This window comes from Triticum urartu, chromosome 5 (genome assembly GCF_003073215.2).
Source record: "Triticum urartu cultivar G1812 chromosome 5, Tu2.1, whole genome shotgun sequence".
Classification (NCBI taxonomy): domain Eukaryota; kingdom Viridiplantae; phylum Streptophyta; class Magnoliopsida; order Poales; family Poaceae; genus Triticum; species Triticum urartu.
In genome coordinates, this window is record NC_053026.1 from 571,841,655 (window position 1) to 571,866,582 (window position 24,928).

General features: G+C 43.2%; 4 protein-coding genes across 4 annotated transcripts; 3 read left to right on the forward strand and 1 right to left on the reverse strand.

The window, feature by feature from the left end:
- The first annotated feature begins 253 nt into the window (after positions 1 to 253).
- LOC125510841 (40S ribosomal protein S12-like) lies at positions 254 to 2,463 on the forward strand. The gene is made up of 5 exons (XM_048676111.1): positions 254 to 371; positions 476 to 523; positions 1,331 to 1,634; positions 1,996 to 2,061; positions 2,169 to 2,463. Exons 2-5 carry the CDS (start codon positions 519 to 521, stop codon positions 2,226 to 2,228), a joined length of 435 nt encoding a protein of 144 aa, XP_048532068.1. The 5' UTR covers positions 254 to 371; positions 476 to 518; the 3' UTR covers positions 2,229 to 2,463.
- Positions 2,464 to 3,051: 588 nt separating this feature from the next.
- On the reverse strand, positions 3,052 to 5,524 carry LOC125510840 (accelerated cell death 11). The gene is made up of 4 exons (XM_048676110.1): positions 5,208 to 5,524; positions 4,098 to 4,270; positions 3,798 to 3,943; positions 3,052 to 3,444 (listed from the first exon to the last, which is right to left on the reverse strand). The coding sequence occupies exons 1-4, from the start codon at positions 5,400 to 5,402 to the stop codon at positions 3,338 to 3,340; spliced, it is 621 nt and encodes a 206-aa protein (XP_048532067.1). The 5' UTR covers positions 5,403 to 5,524; the 3' UTR covers positions 3,052 to 3,337.
- A 234-nt stretch (positions 5,525 to 5,758) lies between these two features.
- LOC125510839 (zinc finger CCCH domain-containing protein 16) lies at positions 5,759 to 12,223 on the forward strand. Its single transcript, XM_048676109.1, has 9 exons — positions 5,759 to 6,163; positions 6,920 to 7,078; positions 7,181 to 7,315; positions 7,457 to 7,615; positions 8,682 to 8,774; positions 10,161 to 10,277; positions 10,484 to 10,558; positions 10,718 to 10,944; positions 11,025 to 12,223. The coding sequence occupies exons 1-9, from the start codon at positions 5,834 to 5,836 to the stop codon at positions 11,995 to 11,997; spliced, it is 2,268 nt and encodes a 755-aa protein (XP_048532066.1). The 5' UTR covers positions 5,759 to 5,833; the 3' UTR covers positions 11,998 to 12,223.
- A 1,192-nt stretch (positions 12,224 to 13,415) lies between these two features.
- On the forward strand, positions 13,416 to 24,928 carry LOC125507412 (zinc finger CCCH domain-containing protein 16-like). Its single transcript, XM_048671995.1, has 4 exons — positions 13,416 to 13,673; positions 23,588 to 23,662; positions 23,822 to 24,048; positions 24,127 to 24,928. Exons 1-4 carry the CDS (start codon positions 13,416 to 13,418, stop codon positions 24,926 to 24,928), a joined length of 1,362 nt encoding a protein of 453 aa, XP_048527952.1.

The window sequence follows — 24,928 nt, forward strand, 5'->3', positions numbered from 1 at the left end:
GAGAGGCCTTTTCTTTCCTTTTTCCCTTTTTTCATTTTTATATACAAATAATAAAGCGAGGCTCACGTTTTTTTTTTGACAAAGATAAAACGAGGCTCAGGTCGCAAAAGAAGAAGACAAGCGAAGCTCCTCGAGAGAGAAGAAAACAATAAGCAGAAACGAGGCTTCTCACGGGTCTAAAGCAAGGCTTTTCGGAGAAATGGCCCAACACCCACTGGCCCAACGCACCACCACATTCGCGCGGCCCGCCGGGCAGGCCCCGCCGAGCGACAACAAAAGCCGCGACCCGTCGGCCTCCGCCCTCCTCCCCAAACCCCAGACGAAACCCTAGCCTGCCTCCCAGGAGCGCCGAGTCCCTCCGCCCCCAACAGGTGGGTGGCGGCGCTGAGCCCCTCTTCTCCTCCCAGCCTCCGTATCTCTTATCTTCCTCCGTCCGCGGCCTCGCTAATCCTCGAATCTCCCCTCCCTGTTGCAGATCTACGCGCGCGAGGTTCGGTTCGGTCTTCGGAGCTCGAGACATGGCGTAAGTTCCCCCCATCCAAATCTGTAGGGGTTTGTGGCCGTGTAATCCGACTGCAGCGCCGTGTGTTTGTCTGGTCCGGCGAACTGTTGGCCGTGCAGTAGACTCTGCGGTTACTCGGCGCACGTTTGTTTGTGCTACTTGTTGCCTTACCTCGGAGGAATGTGCTGCTGTTGCGGAGAAGCTGTCTTTGAGATAGCAAGTGATGTTGTTGAGGGCGGCATGGCCCTGCTTGATCAATTTCGTGTCGCTGCCTCACTGCTCTAGGTGTTCATGTTTGATAGATCCTGTCTAGTTGCCTAATTGGTTTTGCTCGACCTCGTGTAGTTTAGTTTATCTAATTTACTTCTAAGTGGGTTGAGAGGTGGTATCTGTCATGCAAAGTACCCGGTCATGCAAGGTTGCATTTTATAGCTGTAGTGTAACCAATATTGCCCTTGTAGGAACACAACCGGATAAGAGGATAGAGGATGCTATACTAACTACCTTTTTCCTGGGGTAGATTTGATTGTTATCTTACTGTACGAGTAATGTAATATGTAATATAGGTAACTATAGCATGTGTGCATGTTTTATCATTAAGTGGTCATTTGGTCATTATGCTATGCATTGCCATGAGCAGTATAACAATGTGTAATTTAGAAAGATGGCTGTACATAGAGGATGTTGTATTGAAAACTAATCCTGAGAAGGCCATTTGGTCTTTATGTGATGCCTTACTTTCGGGAAACTGTCAATTCACTGTGTGATGCAAATGCATGAGCTGGCTTGTTTTTTCTGTCGACTTAGTCTTTCCTTTATGTTGATCAGGGAGGAAAATGCCCCAGTTGAGGTTGCCGCTCCGGTTGCGGCCCCTACCCCAGTTCTTGGAGAGCCCATGGACTTGATGACTGCTCTGCAGCTTGTGATGAAGAAGTCAAGCGCTCATGATGGCCTTGTCAAGGGACTCCGTGAAGCTGCGAAAGCGATTGAGAAGCATGCTGCTCAGATCTGTGTGCTTGCTGAGGACTGCGACCAGCCTGATTACGTGAAGCTGGTGAAGGCACTGTGTGCTGAGCACAACGTTCACTTGGTCACTGTGCCTAGTGCCAAAACTCTTGGCGAGTGGGCTGGGGTTAGTATTCTTGTTCATCTGCTTAGTAATATTTACATTTCTCCCAAATTTCACCTCATATTTATCTTCATATACACGTCATGTTCATTTGCAAAGCGAAATTTGCATTAATCCAATATATACCTCAATGAACATGTGGTCTGTTACATCTACTTGATTTCCACTAGGCATGCTTGGTCTCTCATGTTATTAATGGTCAAAGCTTATGTCTGGTCATTTACTAGCTGTTTTCCTAGTTTGTTGCTCAGCTTGTAGCTTAAAGTTGGGCATGCAGTATGATGGTTCTTCTTAGTTTGCAACAAACCTTGTATGGAAGCTGGAATTGCTTGCTGACAAATTCCATATGCTATATTTGATGCAGCTTTGCAAGATTGACTCTGAGGGCAAGGCGAGAAAGGTGGTGGGCTGCTCATGTGTCGTCGTGAAGGTAAGGATTCCATTCTGATTGTAGTGAAAGAAGAATCATGTTCTATTTTAGTGCAAAGAGAATCTTGCCCTAATCTAACTTTTGGCTGTTCTTTCCCCTCTAACCAGGACTACGGCGAAGATTCCGAGGGTCTTCACATCGTGCAGGAATACGTCAAGTCGCACTAGGGACGGCCTTCCAGTTTCCGGATTCTGCAGGATGCTAGTAGCTTCTTTATGATTGTGTTCCATGTCTGAAACTTGTTAGCCTATGAAAATTATCGTATGCGGTTTTGTCGAATCAGAGTTTCGTTTCTGGTGCTGGGACATCATGGCTTGATTGCCAGAGATACAGATCTTCCAGTTTCCATTTTGTTGGTGCTATCTCTATTAAATATGGGAGTATGTTGATTTTGAGCTTGCATGAGGTGTTGTGTCTACTGCTAAGTTTGATGAACGAAATTACTCCACGCGCGATGTTGACGGAACGATCTGCATAACCATAGTAAGCAACGCCCATTTGTGAATTAGTGAAAGATAAATTACCCTGGGAAGAATTATTTTATGTATGTTTTTCGTTAGATCATTGTGGTTTATCCCACCCAGGTAAAGCAGGAAATGCATGGACGTGCACTTTCATGAAGCAGCAAACACGAATACTCTCGGTTGTCCTGGAAGCAATGCTTGAAAGAAAGCGTAAGTGTCAAGAAGGGAATCGAAAGTAGATAGGGACTCTCACTGTAGAAGCATAGGGAATTCCATGATTGCTAGATCGATCCATAGGGATTGATGAAGAGTGAGCTGATAATGGAATTTTTCTTTGATAAACAGGAAACTTAAGATTAAGATGCTCTGGAATGGAAACAAAGGAATGCCAACAATACCCAGATTTAGTCAGATCCAATTCCGAGGGATTTTGTAGGTTCATTAATCAAGCCTTGGCAGTTGTTCCGATCAGACTATTCTCAAAGATGCATAGGGCACGCGTCATACATTGCAGGTAGCATTCCAGTTTAACAGCTTAGAGATAAAATGGAATTTCATGTTGTTACATCATACATTGCAGGGTAGCATTCCAGTTTAACAGCTCAGAGATAAGCTGGAATTTCAGGTTTGTAACAACGGCTCCCGCCCATATCCACCCGTCAAGAACCTCCACGGTAGCACAGCTTATTGAATTTAGGTTACAACTCTGAACTCTCGAACTCAAAACACCAAAACCAGCTACAGTTGTTTGAGGTCACAGCACACCATCTAGTCGCATTAGTACATTGGAAGTCTCTCTGTATAGGCTTTGCTCACCAGTCCAGCCCTAAATTCTTGGAGGTGAAGAGGTCTTCGACGTAGAGAATTACTGGTCCAGACGACCTGACGAAACTCTGCATTTGAGCCCTTGCCGAATTTTCTGCAAGGTTAAAAGAGGCAGTGACCCGAGATCAGAATCAAGTGACACCAAGACGAAGAAGCTAAGATAACCTATTGTGTTTTTGACATATTTTGTCCCAATCATTTTCTCCTCATGCAACCTGAGCAACTATAGAACTGTACTAAGGCAACCAAAAAGCAACTTGCATATGACCCCCTCTAATACAAGCAAACATCTATACAAACAAACAATTAGATCTACGCCTTTTGTAAGGCAACCAAAAAAGCAATGTGATCTGATCAGTTGCTTGCTTAGCATGGAAGTTCAGAGTAATAACATGTGTAAACTACTGGAGAGATAAAACAGTGTTCTGGAGATCAGGACACACTCACCATCTTCATTCAGTTTCTTCAAGAGCTGCGACTTAGAAGGGAGGGCATACATTCCAGCACCAACGGCCTTCCTTATGGCCCAGCCATGGTGAGGAGCAAACACCTGAGCATAAGCCTTTGACGCTGCGTCCTTCAGGGAGTTGCCTCTGAAAACAGAAGAGAATGTGAGCATTCAGATAACGTTTACTCAACAGGCATCTAAGAGTAGCAAACTAAAGGGTTGACAGCATACTGTAAGTTTTTTTTTAATCACAACATAATATAAGTGACAGCACTATCCCGTTTGCAGCTTGAACTTACTCTGTGACCAATATCTGCTCAAACAGAACTTTCACCATATCAATCCCACGCTTAACCCTCAGTAGATTCCTCGTATGGCTCCCCGCCTGCCTGACAGTGCCCTTTTGAATGTCAAGCTCAACCATGGAGGGCAATGTTGAAATCGTCTTGGATGCCTCCAGTAAATCATTAACCTGCAGCCACATAAGACGAAGTAATCAGACAAGACCACCAAACAAAAGCCTTGAAAAGGGGATGCTACAATTAACTAGGTAATAAGCACGCATGAGTATATGAGGTTTCTGTAACAAGATAACATGTGAAACCCGAAATGGCCACACGCTTGGTTTGCTAAGCAGTAGTGCTATAATAAGTGCAGAAGTAGGTTGGAAGCTCCAACACCTCTTAAGCATACATCAGAACAAGCATATCAAAATAATAGCTGAAAGCCTGAAATAGATAATCAGTTTTGCTAAAGGGTCCTTATGTGCACACACTAATTCCTGGCTTGATCAAGTTGAAAATTAATTGAGACCATCTAGCACTAACCTCCTAGCCTTAAACAAGCCTAGGAGATCACCACAATTACCTTAAAACAGAGATGTATACAATTAAAGCAGTAGTACTAACTCAAGTGCAGAAGTGGATAGGATATTCTACACCTGAAGCGTACAACCTCAACAAGCATAGCACACAGTAGCAGAATTAGACAGTCCGATCCTGATGAAACACCCAACTATTGCTGCTTGATCCAGTTCGGAATTCGACAGGTCATTTCACCCAAACCTCCTAGCGATCAACACAATTACCTTCCCACGTGGATGATGCATAGCTATGCAGCGTATACCAATCAAAAATAAACTCAAAACAGAACTCGCCAAACTCGATCCGGTTGAGAATTTTGAGGTCATTTCACCCCAAACCTCCCAAGCTTCACACATAACGAAACCAATGTCCCCGGAATCACCAGAAATTTTACCACATACAAGCACACCGAAGTAGCATACCGAACAGCCGACTCGCCCTAAGCAGCCGAGCGCTCCAACCGGGGGAGGAATCGCGAGACGCGAGCTAGAGCAGAGCAGGTAGCGGGGAGGAGAGGAGAGGGGGGGTGGAGGAGCGGCCGCTTGCCTTGGCGACGTAGTCCATCTCGGCGAACTTGAAGGCGATGCCGAGGCAGCCGAAGAGGACGGAGACGTTGGAGCAGGCGCGCGAGAAGTCCCCCGCCGCCATCGCGGGCTGTTGCTGCTGTTTGGCGACGGCCGCGAGCTGCTCGAACGACGCGCCGATCCGGCGCAGCGGCTTGTCCGCCTCGTTGGACCCCATCGGCCGGTCGCCGCCGGCGGAGAGGGTGGGCGCTTCGAGTTGGAGAGCTTGGGTTGGGTGGCGTCGGCGTCTGGGCTGATGCGTTGTGCTCTTTTTTTTTCTCTCTGTGTGGTGATGCCTTGTGCTTTCGGTGGTTGTATACGCGTTGTTGTGTGAAGAGGGCGACGGCGATGATGGCGAGGTTGGGGTCGGTTGGTCCTGTGATGGGCCTGAAAGTGGGCACGGTAGCAGGCTCGGGCTACGGAATGGAATGAAACAACTTGGGCCATTCTCTGCTAGGCCCATGAAGCGTAAGAATGTTTTTTTTGGGCTTGTAGCTTAAGGAATTTCTAAGTTAAGCTGCTACGCTGCAAAGGAACTGGGCCTTGGTCGATAGAGAAAGCCCTAGAAAAAAAAACCAAGAGGCCGAGGGGGTGGATCGAGGAGCTTCCATGTCCACGGCGGCCGGTGATCTCCCGGCGGCGTCGACGAGGAGCGAGAGGCGGAAGGAGCGGAAGAAGGAGCGCCGCCGGCGCGCGCGCAGGGAGGCGGCGGCGGCCGCGCGGGCTGCGGCAGAGGCGCTCGCCGCCGACCCAGAGGAGGGGCGCCGCCTCCGGGAGCTCGAGGAGGCCGAGGCCGCCGCGTCCGACCGCGCGCGCCGCGCCTTTGAGGACGCCGAGCGCCGCTGGCTTGAGAAGGCCGCCTCGCGTGCCGCCGAGGAGGCAGCCGCGGCGGCTGCGGAAGAAGAGGCGAGGGCCGCCGAGGCTTCCACACGCGACAAGGTCTCCTGCTTCTCACTTACCCCAGTGCCTTGGCTCCTTCAACTGAACTAGAGTATTTAGCCAGTTGCTTGCTTACTTCAAACCTAGAATGGATACGCACTCCGTTTCTATTGTCCATGAACCTGCACACACACCTGATTTCGTAATAATAGCATAATCTGCGGAACATGGGACGGCTTAAGTTGTATGTTGTCTAACTGACATGAAGAGCACTGGTAGGTTGGTGTTTGCTGCCTTCGATGTGAATTGTCACTTAACAATAGCATAACGAAAATTCTACCAGTGTTCTCGGAAATTATTGGAATAGGATTGATAATAAGAAGCCAAAGAGGATACTAATCAGGAAGAAGAAGAGGAAGCAAAGTTTAGGTTTAAAAATCCAAGCATTGATGAAAAAGAAGACCATTGTCCTTGCCATCTGTTTGAGCCCATTTGGATTCCCCGGACTAGAGTTATACTTATATGCTTCCACATGATGCTGTTCACCTTACCCCATTTCAGTTCTCCGCTCCTTGGTAGCTCACTGTTTAAGGACACTCATGCTTGGTCCATGGCACGTGATTTCACAGATTCTGGCTGTCCATCGGATATATTTATTCCCATCCTCTTGATACATCATATATGCGTGTTGTTTTGATAACTCAATGCATGTGTTGTGTGGTTTTCCTCGAAAATGTTTTACTAGCTGGTGGAATGTTTGAGAATACATTACGTTCTAATGGGTCCTGATTATTGTTGCTTCTTGGGCTATTTCAGTATAACGATGAGCACAGAGACGAGACAGAAGATGATGGGGAATGGGAGTATGTTGAAGATGGACCAGCAGAGATCATATGGCAAGGAAATGAGATCATTCTGAAGAAGAAAAAGATCAAAATACCAAAGAGGACAGAGGATAAACCACTAAGTCAAGAGGTCAAGCTTATGTTTGTGATAAAGTTTTGTTGTCTCTTTACTGTTGCTCAAGGATCCGTTTTTGACTTACCATCTGAAAAGGGCATGTACAATGTCTTGCAGGAAGAGAGACCTACATCAAATCCGCTGCCACCTCAGTCTGTACCTGTTGCTTCTCAGAGGAGAGAACCTTCCTTGTCTGCTCGAGAACTACTTGAGAAAGTTGCTCAAGAGACTCCAAATTTCGGAACTGAACAGGTATACTCCATGGTTCTCTTTTCAGCTAGACAGGGAAGGATGTACTTCTATTGCAAAATATAGGAAGACAAATCCCAATATCTAATCAACACATTTGCCTATATTTGCACCAATGTAATGACTCTGTTATTTTCTCGGTAGGATAAGGCCCATTGCCCATTTTACCTCAAGACAGCAGCTTGCCGCTTTGGAGTGCGCTGCAGCAGAGTTCATTTCTACCCTGACAAATCATGCACATTGCTCATGAAAAACATGTATAATGGTCCGGGCCTTGTTTTGGAACAAGATGAAGGGCTTGAGGTTTGTTAGAGGACAATCCCTTGCAAACGAATTGGTATCCTGAACTATTCTGTGTTTTGGCACAGCTTTTTAGTGTTGTTCACCCTCACTTTCATGGACAGTTATACTCATTATAATACTTATTCCTGACCTACTCACTGTTTTAAGATTATACTCCCTCCCTTTAGGTTTGTTACATCTCAAAAAATCTGAATTGTCAGTTTTGGAAGGCCCATTGCTTTAGGAATAGGCAAATATTAAGTACAGTCACATTAATTTCTGTCTAAATTTAGTTCTCAATGTGGAATTTAGTTCTAAATTTAGTTCTTGAAAAACCATGCATGCTGCATTAATACATGGTCCATCACTTAATTAGGTCCTCCTTGGTTACAGTGATTTTTTAGTGAGCCAAATGGATTAAGCTTAAACTTTGTGTTGTACAATGAACAACCATAGGTAGAAATAACTGGTTACTTTAATTCTTTTGTAAGTTCTCTTCGAAGTGTTAAAATGTGCCTGTTGCTCTTTAGAAGTTTTGCTTGATCTTCTGGCTACTCTCAGACCTGCGACATAATACATGTTCATTGATGCATTCTCCAAGAATTCCGTCTCGAGGCAAGCAGTGACCAACCAGCCAGTTGGTTTCATTTGATTGGAGACGCCCTGAACTTTCATCTGCTACCGTATCCTAAATTTTCATGTTGCTTGTGTTGCTGAGATTTGCTATGTTTTTAACTTTTCAAAAGGAAATACACCAATATTTAAAGTTTACAACATGCCTTGAGAATTATTGATGAAGCAGCTCCTTGACAGTCCCATAGTACTTGTGAGATGTTCTTTTATTGGACGTGTTGATGATCATTAGGTGACAGGTGAATTTGTTTTTAACCCCTTTAGTATAGAAAATACTTTTTGATGGTAAACTATTGCTTAAGTAGGCCCTCAGTATTACTTTTGTGTTTTCTAGTTTTAATTATCTGTTTCTCCCTTTGTGTTTTCTCCCGTGTTTACTTCATAGGTCGTGGAAGTTGCAGTTGAATGGTTGATTTGATCCATAGCTAATAAGGTTTTTTGTAACATCCTCCAGTTTACAGACGAAGAGATTGAACAGAGCTATGAAGAATTTTATGAGGACGTGCACACAGAATTTCTGAAATTTGGTGAACTTGTCAACTTCAAGGTTCTTTTTTCTTCCTACCCTACCGAGAGTAGTTGATTTTCCCTCTGGCAGCATCTCTTTGTCTGTTGCAAGAATAGTACTTTATCACTAACTTTGTAGGGTTAGGTTAGTTGGTTATTAGTCTCCAAGGATGATAATTTGTTCTTACTTAATGGGGTTAGTGGCCTAATTCAAGAATGTTTGTATTACCGTTATGTGTTTGCTACAACTATCAATCATGCACGTGCAATGCATGGTTCCCATAATATACATTCAATGTGAACTTGTGAAGTGTACTAACATTGTGGAAATCCATATTTATAAGACCTAAGTGTACGCATCATTAAATTTATTTCTTCTCCAGTAAACCACTCAAATGAAAAAATCCTGGAGATTACATATGTTAAATCGTGAGCCATAAGCATGCATGTTTAAATCATGAGCCGTAAGCATGCAATTAAGAGATTATTAGTGTTGGTGATTAGGAGACTAATTCTGCCAGCTATTAATATGATGTATGCATGGTTTGGACTGAAAGTAACCAACACCACTGTGAGTCAATCAGGAAAAACAGTTTCACCTTAATTCATGTTGGTCCCATATCTCAAACGCCTTCACCTTCACTCTAATATTCATATGTACTCTGTTCGTACCCCAGCTCAGCACAACAAGCATTGCCTCTTCTACTCTTACAAGTTACAAGTAGAGATATAGATATGAATATGATTGATTATGGCTGATTCATACAATATAGTATTATTAGGCTGGCTCTCTAATAATTTACTCAAGGTATTGTGTTGTTCTGTAGGTAGCTTGTTAACTGTAGTTGTTCATAGCGACTTCACTTTGTTGCACATGCTATACCTAGGGACTTTTCAAATGCGGACTTGCATAGGCATTTTGACCTCACCTCCAGTTCAATATGCCACCCACCTAATGGTCTCGTGGACTACGCACCAATATTGTAAAAACTAAATACAGAAAGGAAAAGCAACCTCGGACCTAGGTCTGTGCTGGATTTCTGTTAATTGAAAAACAACTGGGTGGTTTGTTAGCTTGAATTAGTACACATATTTATCTGAAATGGTTACCAAAAATGTTATCACCATTCACCAGTGGTTCCATTGCGCGCAACACTAAGAAGCAGAAATCTGTATTTAAATTTGAATTCTGAATTTAAACTAGATGACATGGTGAATTTCTAAATCCTGGTCAGAGTTGGCCCTCGGATGCAGCACGAGTTTTCTCAGGTTATGCGACTTGGCCTAAGCATTTAATCTACAGCTGAACAATTAACTAATTCAAGATTCTCGTTATTTTTCTAGTCTTCTCATGTTATCTGTTATGCTGAAATTTGGCTTCTGCATAACATTTTTTCCATAGAAATAATTCTAGATAATATTTCAGGTATGTAGAAATGGATCATTCCATCTCCGAGGAAATGTCTATGTGCATTATAAAGCCTTGGATTCAGCTCTTCTTGCCTACAACAGCATGAATGGTCGATATTTTGCTGGGAAGCAGGTGATTACTTAATTTTATTCCTCAAGTACTGTGAGTTATGTTCCTCAAGTACTGTGAGTTATGTGAGCAGAATTGCTAGAGTATTCTTGTGAATGCTTTCTTACATCTCAGAGAATACTTCACCTTAGATGCTGTTCCTGGTTTTTAAATAAGAAATATGTTACTCTTGCATAAGCTTGCCTTGAATTTTTTTTCCTGCTCTTCAGATAACATGTGAGTTTGTTGCTTTGACGAAATGGAAGTCAGCGATCTGTGGTGAGTACATGAGGTCAAGATTCAAGGTATCTTAAGTTTACACTCTGTCACCTGAATTCTTTGTTTTATTTGACATGTACGAAGCATATTAACATCATTCATATTCGTGAGCAGTATTTTAGTTTGAAAATGGCAAAATGATTAATACCATGTATGTGCTCTGTTTCATCTCTCTTGTTTGACAGACATGTTCACATGGAGTTGCTTGTAATTTCATTCATTGCTTTCGTAACCCTGGTGGAGATTATGAGTGGGCTGATTGGGACAATCCTCCACCTAAATACTGGACTCGGAAGATGGCTGCTCTGTTTGGTCCCTCAGATGATGCTGTTTTTGACAAGGCGAGTGATACCCCAGATTTTGAACGGTTACACAGTTCAGATAGGAAGAGACAGAGAAGTTCTGATGACAGGTACATGTTCAATTATTTTAGTCACTTAATCTGTATACAGTTTTTATTATACTGAAGTCTAAAATGAGAGGATTCTGTAGGTATATTTCAAGTAGACATGGGGATGGAGATACACATAAACGGCATTCATCAAGAGTTTTTTCACATTCGAAGCAAGAGCAGAGCAACCATATCATGAAATATGGGCATACTCGAGATAGAAGAGAACCATCTGCAGCAAATGAGCAACGAGGCCAAGAGATTGAAGATGATACTGGCAGATACTGTTCGCCCATGGAAAATGAAAGAGTGTCCCAAGCACATAAGCATGAAGAGAAACATAGAGATGGCCATGGCGATGGAGCACGTGGATACAATGGTAAAATCAAGTCCAGGAAGCACAGATCTGAACGGCACGAAAGTCTGGAGTCTGGATGTTCTGATTGGCCTTCAGAATTTGCTGATGCTGGCACGAGCAGAAGTCCTTCAGGCAGCAAGTCCACCAACAGGCACAATAATCACAAAAGGAGCCGGAGGCAATCCTCGGATGACCCCAATCTTGAAAGGGGCTACACCGCTGCGGGCAAATCATCAGGGAAAGTGCACATTGCCAAAAGTAGCTCAAGACATTACGTTGAAGATGACTCTTATGGTGAGAAAGGTAGTAGAAGAGGCAAATCTGGAAAGCACAGTGATCGTTGTGATGACCCTGATGATAGATGGCTAGCAACAAATAGTGATGTTGATTCAGATGCAGAAACTCGATTCCCGAGGTCAAGCAGTGGAGTTGGTAAAGGTGGAAGGAATGATGATGCTCCTCCAGATGAGGATGATCGTTATCAAAGGTCCAGCAGTAGGTCTGGTAGGTCAAGAGCGAAGGATGACAAGAGCAGCAGCAGGAGGAAGAAGCATCACAGTGAAATCAGGAAGACTAGCGACAGCGATGATGGCCCCTCGGACTCTAGTGACATTAGGGATTTGAGCTTGCCTGCGTGGAGGAGTCGGTCAAGAAGCAGCGAGGAGGGTCTCTCATTGCACAAACGGAGGAAGGGCCGCCGTGGTCATGATTCGTGATGCAGCTGAAATATCTGATCATTTGGTCACTAGACTAGCGACTTTGGATTTCGGACGATAAAAGAAAATGTGATATTACTCCGTAGATGCCACTAGCTCATGCAGTAGTCCTTGCCAGCCTTGCTTTCTTCTCCTTTTCTTGTCTTGTCCTCTTTGCTGATGAGGTTCTTTTCCCGGATAGAGATTTCTTGCAAAGCAGTGCTAATTTAGAGTTGTTTACATGTCACCCTTGGTCCAGCCCTGGAATTCCACCGACTTTTTGCTCATCACACTTGCTATTGAATGAAAAGGCACATCTTCAAGAAAAAATTTCCCTTCCCTCCAACTGAAAGAATTTGTTCCATCGATCCTCCGGAAATGCAATTCTCGGGTGAGGGAAGGGGAAGCTCCAGGAAGGCTTCGCTCGCTCGCTTTCAAGAGCGCCCTGTCACCAGACCAACATAAATGGAACTTATCAGTCAGTAGCTTCCTTCTCCACAAGTTCCCTTTTCACAAGAATTTGAAAAACTTCCATTGCACTTTTGTTTTGAGAAATATACTTCCATTGCACTTTATTCCAAACACGAGCCTCGCACTCTGGCCCGCTAGCTACTAGGCGGGCTTCCGCAGCCCAATTTCTGTATGGCCGGTGGCGTGGCATACCTACCTGCCTCAAAAAAAACCTACCTGCCTAAAAAAAAACCTGTATAACAAGTCACTTCAAAAAAAAAAACTGTATAACAAATGCCACCCATCGGGGCCAGCCTTGGCGAGAGCAAACAAAGGGGGATCCCTTCAAAAAAAAACAAAGGGGGAGAAAGCAGATCGGCGCCGGCGGCGACTGCGCTGGTACGTGCGTGCTTCTATCTCTTCGATTCCTCTGTAGATACGTTTGAGAGGACGCGGTTCTCCGATTCATTCTGGAATCCGAATTCGGTGCAGATCTACCTACCTACCGATTTGAGTCTCTGGCCGATTCCTGCGCAGATAGATCCACAGGCCGACTCGGAGCGTGGGTGCTGTCTTCCGCCGGAGCATACACACACATAAATATGGGCCTGGAGATCGCCTGAGCTTCTACCGAACCACGTCGATTCCGCCGGACGCCATTTGCCAATGCACAGCCTGATGAACAGCTCGACGAAGGTCACCGGTGCCAACATGGAAACAGAGGCGCTAGCAAATCACATCAATCCCTTGCCAGTGCAGAGCTCGATGGAGGCCACCGATGTCGATATGGAAATAGAGGCGCTAGCAAATCACATCCGTCTCACACGAAGAGGAGAGGGGGGAGTGCGAATGTGGGGAACAAGAAGACCAAGAAGAAGATTTTCCGCGTGCCGCGGGAGGAGCTGGATGACATACTTTCGTTCCAGCTGCCGCCCGCTTGGCCGTCTCTGGCTAAACGCCGTCCTTCTCTCGTCGGCGAGTTGGAGAAGATGAAGGACAGCTTTTTGGCCGAGCGGGAGAAGATGAGATTACAGTACCGGATCATGGGCTACGCCACGTATGAAGCAGAGGTCACCGATGATGATGAGGAGGAGGAAGACACATTGGTGGCGATTCCAGCGGTGGCTTCTTTTCACGGGGAGAAGGATGATGCGGCGGCGACATCTTTTCAGGTGGAGAAGGATGATGCAACGGCGACATCTTTTCACGAGGAGAAGGATGACGTAGCAGCTACATCTTCTCCTTGGGTTATTCCACGGGGAAGAGGCCGAAGAAGATTTCGCCCGGGAGTCGTCAAGCAACCAAGCGGCGTTAAGAAAATAACTTAGGCCTAGTAGTTATCATTTTCTTTTGGTGTGTTTTAGTTTTAGTTGTTGGATTAGTTGGACGCAGTTTATGGTACTGTATTTTGTCATGTAGTATAACTTAGGCCTAGACTGTGCAGTGATGTGTACACTGATCTTAACTAATGTGCAATCCATGTATTAGGGTGATTGTTGCTGTGAGAGTTGGTTCTACACATTATACTTCTGGTCCTTGTACCAGCTCTTCCATTCTACTACCTCCGTTCCTAAATATAAGTCTTTTTATACATTTCAATGCAGACTACATAGGGACCAAATTGATTGAATCTACATTCTAAAATATGTCTACATACATTCGTATGTAGTTCGTATTCAAATCTCTCAAAAGACTTATATTTCGGAACGGAGTGATACATGACATCATGCACCGACGGCCATCATCCTTGACATGCACATTGTGATCCCAAACATTGTAGTTCAATTTACATTGTAGGTCAGTGGTGTGTTCATCCTAATATTCTTCATTGCAGCACTCTGCCGACAAGTTGCTCATAGACAATCATGCTCCGGACAACTGCTACAAGGGCAAGGTCATGGCAGAAGGTAGAGCCTCCAAAAGGCATCAGGGAGGCCAATGAATGTTGGATCTACTTCCGATCTCCTGATGCCTTCCGCCAGCACATGACCATGATCCCAAGCGAAGCCGTTCTCAGGACGAACAACACTTTCTAGCATTGAGGTGGTGGTGAAGTGCGGCGAGCACGACCGATCCCTTGCAATGATTGAGGATGTGTAATGTTTACTCTGTCGGTCATGTATTACTCTGCCTATAACCGTATTTGTCACTATTATGTCGGTCCTAAATTATGTTCATTAATGTGGTATGCGTGTGTTATGACTATGGTTTAATCTATCTTTTTTAAAGTGCTTTAATCTATGTTCCTCACTGTTGATGTGTTGTTTGTTGTGCCTATGTCTGTGTGTGTGATGATAACCTCACCACTCCAAGAAGAGGTTACCACACCGCATGTCTTGCCCATAACCAAACATGATCACATTGTATCTGGGGAGCATATGATTGCAATCAAACATCATGCTAGTGTTTCTGCTATAATGCAACTTAGGTTTTTGTGGGCAACCAAACAAAATGCAGAACATTGTTTAGAATCTGCATTAGCTTAGACAGGCTCAATCGAGCCATCGATGCAATCAGACCAAAATTGATGCAGGAACCAAAGACGCCCTTGAAGACTACTATAGTAAATACGATAGAAACGCGACGACGAACACTGACGACAAAGAAGACTTACATAAAAAAGTCTCAATGAGCGGTGGTGGTCAATCTTAAAATATGAAATCAGTTTGGGAAAGGTATCACCTCCATGTATTTGTAGGCGCAGTTTTGGCAGTTGTGCTATCTTTATTAAGTTCAGTCCATAGGGTTCATATGAGCAGCAATCGAATCTCATGAATTCAAGGCTTGGCATGTACCTCTATATAGATTCAAGGCATAATTACATATGGATAAGAGATCCAACTAAAAACGAAATATATCTATCTACTACTATTATATTACTTATAGAAGCACAAATTTAGTGAATCCGAACAGTCTCAGCTATTCAGCCGCATATATCCAACGTCCAACGACACTCCAATGGTGTATCCAACACATCACCATGATTTGAAAACAACATTCATTGTATTAACTGCAATTAACCTTGGAAACATCATTACTTGTATTGATTGCAATTAGTCTTGAAAACAACGTTAATTGCAAAAATTACCTTATTAAATCATTTCATCTGATAATGATATATCAAAGATCTAATGATGGCTGAAAGCCTGCTCTTTCTCCTTTAAACTGAAGGAAATATGCCCTAGAGGCAATAATAAAGTTGTTATTTATATTTCCTTATATCATGATAAATGTTTATTATTCATGCTAGAATTTTATTAACCGGAAACTTAGTACATGTGTGAATACATAGACAAACAGAATGTCCCTAGTTTGCCTCTACTTGACTAGCTCGTTAATCAAAGATGGTTAAGTTTCCTAGCCATGGACATGTGTTGTCATTTGATGAACTGGATGACATCATTAGAGAATGATGTGATGGACAAGACCCATCCGTTAGCTTAGCACTATGATCGTTTAGTTTATTGCTATTGCTTTCTTCATGACTTATACATGTTCCTATGACTATGAGATTATGCAACTCCCGAATACCGAAGGAACACTTAGTGTGCTATCAAACGTCACAACGTAACTGGGTGATTATAAAGATGCTCTACAGGTGTCTCCGATGGTGTTTGTTGAGTTGGCATAGATCGAGATTAGGATTTGTCACTCCGTGTATCGGAGAGGTATCTCTAGGTCCTCTCGGTAATGCACATCACTATGAGCCTTGCAAGCAATGTGACTAATGAGTTAGTTACGGGATGATGCATTACGGAGCGAGTAAAGAGACTTGCTGATAACGAGATTGAACTAGGTATGATGATACCGACGATCGAATCTCGGGCAAGTAACATACCAATGACAAAGGGAATGGCGTATGTTGTTATGCGGTTTGACTGATAAAGATCTTCGTAGAATATGTAGGAGCTGATACGTCTCCGTCGTATCTATAATTTTTTATTGTTCCATGCCAATATTATACAACTTTCATATACTTTTGGCAACTTTTTATACTATTTTTGGGACTAACATATTGATCCAGTGCCCAGTGCCAGTTCCTGTTTGTTGCATGTTTTTTGTTTTGCAGAAAATCCATATCAAACGGAGTCCAAATGGGATAAAAACTTACGAAGATTTTTTTTGGAATATATGTGATTTTTGGGAAGAAGAATCAACGCGAGACGATGCCCGAGGGGGCCACGAGGCAGGGGGCGCGCCCCTGACCCTCGTGGCCACCCCGTAAGGCGGTTGGTGCCCTTCTTTCGCCGCAAGAAAGCCAATATCCAGATAGAAATCGTGTTAAAATTTCAGCCCAATCGGAGTTACGGATCTCCGGGAATATAAGAAACGGTGAAAGGCCAGAATCTAAAACGCAGAAAACAGAGAGAGATGGAGAGACAGATCCAATCTTGGAGGGGCTCTCGCCCCTCCCATGCCATGGAAGCCAAGGACCAGAGGGGAAACCCTTCTTCCATGTAGGGAGAAGGTCAAGGAAGAAGAAGAAGGGGGCTCTCTCTCGCCCTCTCTCCCGGTGGCGCCGGAATGCCGCCGGGGCCATCATCGTGTGATGGTGATCTACACCAACACCTCCGTCGTCTTCACCAACATCTTCATCACCTTCCCCCATCTATCTACAGCGGTCCACTCTCCCGCAACCTGCTGTACCCTCTACTTGAACATGGTGCTTTATGCTTCATATTATTATCCAATGATGTGTTGCCATCCTATGATGTCTGAGTAGATTTTCGTTGTCCTATCGGTAATTGGTGAATTGCTATGATTGGTTTAATTTGCTTGTGGTCATGTTGCTATCCTTTGGCACCCGTCATATGAGCACGCGCGTGGATCACACCATAGGGTTAGTTGTATGTTGATAGGATTATGTATTGGAGGGCAAGAGTGATAGAAGCTACAACCTAGCATAGAAATTGATGCATACGGGATTGAAGGGGGACCAATATATCTTAATGCTATGGTTGGATTTTACCTTAATGAATGTTAGTAGTTGCGGATGCTTGCTAATAGTTTCAATCATAAGTGCATAGAATTCCAAGTCAGGGATGACATGCTAGCAGTGGCCTGATACGTCTCCAACGTATCTATAATTTTTGATTGCTCCATGCTATATTATCTACTGTTTTGGACATTATTGGGCTTTATTATCCACTTTTATATTATTTTTGGGACTAACCTATTAACCGGAGGCCCAGCCCAGAATTGCTGTTTTTTTGCCTATTTTAGGGTTTCGAAGAAAAGGAATATCAAACGGAGTCCAAACGGAATGAAACCTTCGGGAACGTGATTTTTGGAACGAACAAGATCCAGGAGACTTGGACCCTACGTCAAGCAACCAATAGGGAGGCCACGAGGTAGGGGGGCGCGCCTACCCCCCCAGGCGCGCCCTCCACCCTCATGGGCCCCCTGTTGCTCCACCGATGTACTTCTTCCTCCTATATATACCTACGTACCCCCAAACGATCAGATACAGAGCCAAAACCCTAATTCCACCACCGTAACTTTCTGTATCCACGAGATCCCATCTTGGGGCCTGTTCCGAAGCTCTGCCGGAGGGGGCATCGATCACGGAGGGCTTCTACATCAACACCATAGCCCTTCCGATGAAGTGTGAGTAGTTTACCTCAGACCTACGGGTCCATAGTTATTAGCTAGATGGCTTCTTCTCTCTTTTTGGATCTCAATACAAAGTTCTCCCCCTCTCTTGTGGAGATCTATTCGATGTAATCTTCTTTTGCGGTGTGTTTGTTGAGACCGATGAATTGTGGGTTTATGATAAAGTTTATCTATGAACAATATTTGAATCTTCTCTGAATTCTTTTATGTATGATTGGTTATCTTTGCAAGTCTCTTCGAATTATCAGTTTGGTTTGGCCTACTAGATTGATCTTTCTTGCAATGGGAGAAGTGCTTAGCTTTGGGTTCAATCTTGCGGTGTCCTTTCCTAGTGACAGTAGGGGCAGCAAGGCACGTATTGTATTGTTGCCATCGAGGATAACAAGATGGGTTTTTATCATATTGCATGAATTTATCCCTCTACATCATGTCATCTTGCTTAAGGCGTTACTCTGTTCTTATGAACTTAATACTCTAGATGCATGCTGGATAGCGGTCGATGTGTGGAGTAATAGTAGTAGATGCAGGCAGGAGTCGGTCTACTTGTCTTGGACGTGATGCCTATATACATGATCATACCTAGATATTCTCATAACTATGCTCAATTCTGTCAATTGCTCAACAGTAATTTGTTCACCCACCGTAAAATACTTATGCTCTTGAGAGAAGCCACTAGTGAAACCTATGGCCCCCGGGTCTATCTTCATCATATTAATCTTTCAATACTTAGTTATTTTCATTGCCTTTTATTTTACTTTGCATCTTTATCATAAAATACCAAAATATTATCTTATCATATCTATCAGATCTCACTCTCGTAAGTGACCGTGTAGGGATTGACAACCCCTTATCGTGTTGGTTGCGAGGATTTATTTGTTTTGTGCAGGTGCGAGGGACTCGCGTGTAGCCTCCTACTGGATTCATACATTGGTTCTCAAAAACTGAGGGAAATACTTATGCTACTTTGCTGCATCACCCTTTCCTCTTCAAGGGAAAACCAACGCAGTGCTCAAGAGGAAGCAAGAAGGATTTCTGGCGCCGTTGCCGGGGAGGTTCGCGCAAGTCAAGATTTGACTCCCGACAACGAGCCATTTCTGGCGCCGTTGCCGGGGAGGTCTATGCAAAAGTCAACATACCAAGTACCCATCACAAACCCTTACCTCCCGCATTACATTATTTGCCATTTGCCTCTCGTTTTTCTCTCCCCCACTTCACCCTTGTCGTTTTATTCGCCCTCTCTCTCCGTCCTCCTTCTCTTTCCCTATTTGCCTCTTCTTTTGTTTGCCTTCTTCCCGTATGTATCCTTGTTTGTGGTTCCATGTGCCTTCTATTTGCTTGCTAAAAATCTATTGATATGGATCCACTTAAAGTGTTCTACTTAGATCATTTTCGATCCTTATGCGCTCGTGCTGATACCCCAACTAGCCTAGTTGATGGGAAATCATTAGATGAGCATGCTCATTTTTTGCGTCACCATTTGTCTGAAAAAGGGAGACTCTTATGGAATCAAATAAACAGATTGCTGTGTTATGCTTGGAATCTTTGTGAAATTTGTGATTTTACTTGTTGCTCTAAGAACCCTAAAAACACCTCCCCTACCTATGTGAGTTTAATGATATTGAAATCTTATCTTCTTATGCAAAGGGTGTTTATAGTTACTACGATATCGAACGAATTGAAGAATTTGTTGCTTTTAAGGGTGCTTATGAAGTTGCTTCTTTGATTGAAAAATATGATATTACTCTCTACGAATCTGAAAATTTTGACATACTTAAATATTGCTATGAAAACTATGCTCATAATGTCTATGCCAAAGAATTTATTGAAAGAATGACCGTTACTTCGGAAGAAAATAATGGTATGCATGAATCTATAGATAATTATGATTCCGATGATTTGATTGAAATATCCCTTGATGAACATGATGCTTGCTATTCTTGTGGCCATGATGCCAATATTTATGAAGATGAATTTGCTATAGCTCCTTATGTTAAACATGAGATCGTTGCTATTGCACCCATATTTAATAGTTCCTTCGATGAAAAGTATGATTGCAATGTTGTTATTATAAATTCTCTTAATGTCAATTGTGTTAACGATATGCAAAACCCTAAGCTTGGGGATGCTAGTTTTGCTATGACTACTATTTTTTGCAATGATCACGGTTGGGGTGATTCTTCTTTTGATCTTGAAAATTTATTTAAGCCCCATGATGAATATGAGATTGATAATAGTGTTTGCAATATTATTGAAAGTGGGTTTGGAAGAGTGTCAACTTTAGATCCCACATATTTGGAGAATGTTCAATCTTATGAAGTTTTTGATAAAAGTGGGTTTGCAGAGGTCATGACTTTAGTTAATGCTAATCCCACTATTTTGGAAGAGTGTCAACTTTGCATACATGTGGATCTTGTAAAGATTATGTTTTGTGATATCTATATTGTTGAATTTGCTTATGATCCTACATGTAATTATTATGAGAGAGGAAAATATGGTTGTAGAAATTTTCATGTTACTAGATTACCTCTCATTAGGTTGAGATTGCTATTGTTTCTTTCCGCTTTCTTGTATATGCTAGTTTTTGCTTTCCTTGATAATTTGTTTGCCTATAAGATGCCTATGCATAGAAAGTATGTTAGACTTAGATGTGTTTGTCACATGTTCTATGATTCTCTCTTTGTGCTTCAATTCCTGTCTTTCATGTGAGCGTCATTGAAATATTATGCCTAGCTAGGGGCGTTAAACGATATCGCTTGTTGGGAGGCAACCCAAATTTATTTTTATTCCTTGCTTTTTGCTCCTGTTTAGTAATAGATAATTTATCTAGCCTCTGTTTTGGTTGTGTTTTTTGTGTTTAATTAGTGTTTGTGCCAAGTAGAACCGTTGGGAAGACTGAAGGAAATATGCCCTAGAGGCAATAATAATGTTATTATTTTATTTCCTTATATCATGATAAATGTTTATTATTCATGCTAGAATTGTATTATCCGGAAACATAATACTTGTGTGAATACATAGACAAACTAAACGTCACTAGTATGCCTCTACTTGACTAGCTCGTTAATCAAAGATGGTTATGTTTCCTAACCATAGACATGTGTTGTCATCTGATCAACGGGATCACATTATTAGAAGAATGATGTGATTGACATGACCCATTCCATTAGCTTAGCACCCGATCGTTTAGTATGTTGCTATTGCTTTTTTCATGACTTATACATGTTCCTATGACTATGAGATTATGCAACCCCCGTTTGCCGGAGGAACACTTTGTGTGCTACCAAACGTCACAACGTAACTGGGTGATTATAAAGGAGCTCTACAGGTGTCTCCAAAGGTAAATGTTGGTTTGGCGTATTTCGAGATTAGGATTTGTCACTCCGATTGTCGGAGAGGTATCTCTGGGCCCTCTCGGTAATGCACATCACATAAGCCTTGCAAGCATTGCAACTAATGAGTTGGTTGCGAGATGATGTATTACGAAACAAGTAAAGAGACTTGCCGGTAACGAGATTGAACTAGGTATTGAGATACCGACGATCGAATCTCGGGCAAGTAACATACCGATGACAAAGGGAACAACGTATGTTGTTATGCGGTCTGACCGATAAAGATCTTCGTAGAATATGTGGGAGCCAATATGAGCATCCAGGTTCCGCTATTGGTTATTGACCGGAGACATGTCTCGGTCATGTCTACATTGTTCTCGAACCCGTAGGGTCCGCACGCTTAAGGTTTCGATGACAGTTATATTATGAGTTTATGAGTTTTGATGTACCGAAGTTAGTTCGGAGTCCCGGATGTGATCACGGACATAACGAGGAGTCTCGAAATGGTCGAGACATAAAGATTGATATATTGGACGGCTATATTCGGACACCGGAAGTGTTCCGGGTGATTTTGGAGAAAACCGGAGAGCCGGAGGGTTACCGGAACCCTACCGGGAGTAGTAATGGGCCATATGGGCCTTAGTGGAGAGAGAGAAGGGTGCCAGGGTGGGTCGCGCGCCTCCTCCCCCCCTTGGTCCAAATTGGACTAGGAGAGGGGGGGCGGCGCCCCCCTTTCCTTCTCCCTCCCCCCTTCTTTCCCCCTCCTGGCGCGCCTATAGGGGCCGGCCGGCCTCCTCCCCTTGCTCCTTTATATACGGGGGCAGGGGGCACCCCTAGACACACAAGTTGATCCATGTGATCATTTTCTTAGCTGTGTGCGGTGCCCCCTTCCACCATAATCCTCGATAATATTGTAGCGGTGCTTAGGCGAAGCCCTGCGACGATAGAACATCAAGATCGTCACCACGCCGTCATGCTGACGGAACTCTTCCCGACGCTTTGCTGGATCGGAGTCCGGGGATCGTCATCGAGCTGAACGTGTGCTAAAACTCGGAGGTGCCGTAGTTTCGGTGCTTGATCGGTCGGGCCGTGAAGACGTACGACTACATCAACCGCGTTGTGCTAACGCTTCCGCTGTCGGTCTACAAGGGTACGTAGATCACACTCTCCCCTCGTTGCTATGCATCACCATGATCTTGCGTGTGCGTAGGAAATTTTTGAAATTACTACGTTCCCCAACAAAGACTTGGGGGAAGTCTTTTTAATCTTGCTGTAATTTACTCAAGGTATTGTGTTGTTCCGTAGGTAGCTAGCTTGTTAACTGTAGTTGTTCATAGCGACTTCACTTTGTTGCACATGCTATACCCTAGGGACTTTTCAAATGCGGACTTGCGTAGGCATTTTAACCTCACCTCCAGTTCATTATGACACCCACCTAATGGTCTCGTGGACTACGCACCAATATTGTAAAAACTAAATACAAAAAGGAAAAGGAACCTCGGACCTAGGTCTGTGCTGGATTTTTGTTAATTGAAAAACAACTGGGTGGTTTGTTAGCTTGAATTAGTACACATATTTATCTGAAATGGTTACCAAAAATGTTATCACCATTCATCAGTGGTTCCATTGCGCGCAACACTAAGAAGCAGAAATCTGTATTTAAATTTGAATTCTAAATTTAAACTAGATGACATGGTTAATTTCTAAATCCTGGTCAGAGTTGGCCCTGGGATGCAGCACGAGTTTTCTCAGGTTATGCGACCTGGCCTAAGCATTTAATCTACAGCTGAACAATTAACTAATTCAAGATTCTCATTATTTTTCTAGTCTTCTCATGTTATCTGTTATGCTGAAATTTGGCTTCTGCATAACATTTTTTCCATAGAAATAATTCTAGATATTATTTCAGGTATGTAGAAATGGATCATTCCATCTTCAAGGAAATGTCTATGTGCATTATAAAGCCTTGGATTGAGTTCTTCTTGCCTACAACAGCATGAATGGTCGATATTTTGCTGGGAAGCACGTGATTACTTAATTTTATTCCTCAAGTACTGTGAGTTATGTGAGCAGAATTGCTAGAGTATTCTTGTGAATGCTTTCTTACATCTCAGAGAATACTTCACCTTAGATGCTGTTCCTGGTTCTTAAATAAGAAATATGTTTCCATATGTTACTCTTGCATAAGCTTACCTTGAATTTTTTTTCCTGCTCTTCAGATAACATGTGAGTTTGTTGCTTTGACGAAATGGAAGTCAGCGATCTGTGGTGAGTACATGAGGTCAAGATTCAAGGTATCTTAAGTTTACACTCTGTCACCTGAATTCTTTGTTTTATTTGACATGTACGAAGCATATTAACACCATTCATATTTGTGAGCACTATTTTAGTTTGAAAATGACTAAATGATTAATACCATCTATGTGTTCTGTTTCATTTCTCTTGTTTAACAGACATGTTCACATGGAGTTGCTTGTAATTTCATTCATTGCTTTCGTAACCCTGGTGGAGATTATGAGTGGGCTGATTGGGACAATCCTCCACCTAAATACTGGACTCGGAAGATGGTTGCTCTGTTTGGTCCCTCAGATGATGCTGTTTTTGACAAGGCGAGTGATACCCCATATTTTGAACAGTTACACAGTTCAGATAGGAAGAGACTGAGAAGTTCTGATGACAGGTACATGTTCAATTATTTTAGTCATTTAATCTGTACAGTTTTTATTATACTGAAGTCTAAAATGAGAGGATTCTGTAGGTATATTTCAAGTAGACATGGGGATGGAGATGCACATAAACGACACTCATCAAGAGTTTTTTCACATTCGAAGCAAGAGCAGAGCAACCATATCATGAAATATGGGCATACTCGAGATAGAAGAGAACCATCTGCAACAAATGAGCAACGAGGTCAAGAGATTGAAGATGATATTGGCAGATACTGTTCGCCCATGGAAAATGAAAGAGTGTCCCAAGCACATAAGCATGAAGAGAAACATAGAGATGGCCATGGCGATGTTGCACGTGGATACAATGGTAAAATCAAGTCCAGGAAGCACAGATCTGAACAGCACGAAAGTCTGGAGTCTGGATGTTCTAATTGGCCTTCAGAATTTGCTGATGCTGGCACGAGAAGAAGTCCTTCAGGCAGCAAGTCCACCAATAGGTACAATAATCACAAAAGGAGCCGGAGGCAATCCTCGGATGTTCCCAATCTTGAAAGGGGCTACTCCGCTGCGGACAAATCATCAGGGAAAGCGCACATTGCCAAAAGTAGCTCGAGACATTATGTTGAAGATGACTCTTATGGTGAGAAAGGTAGTAGAAGAGGCAAATCTGGAAAGCACAGTGATCATTGTGATGACCCTGATGATAGATGGCTAGCAACAAATAGTGATGTTGATTCAGATGCAGAAGCTCAATTCCCGAGGTCAAGCAGTGGAGTTGGTAAAGGTGGAAGGAATGATAATGCTACTCCAGATGAGGATGATCGTTATCAAAGGTCCAGCAGCAGGTCTGCTAGGTCAAGAGCGAAGGATGACAAGATGTTGGAAATATGA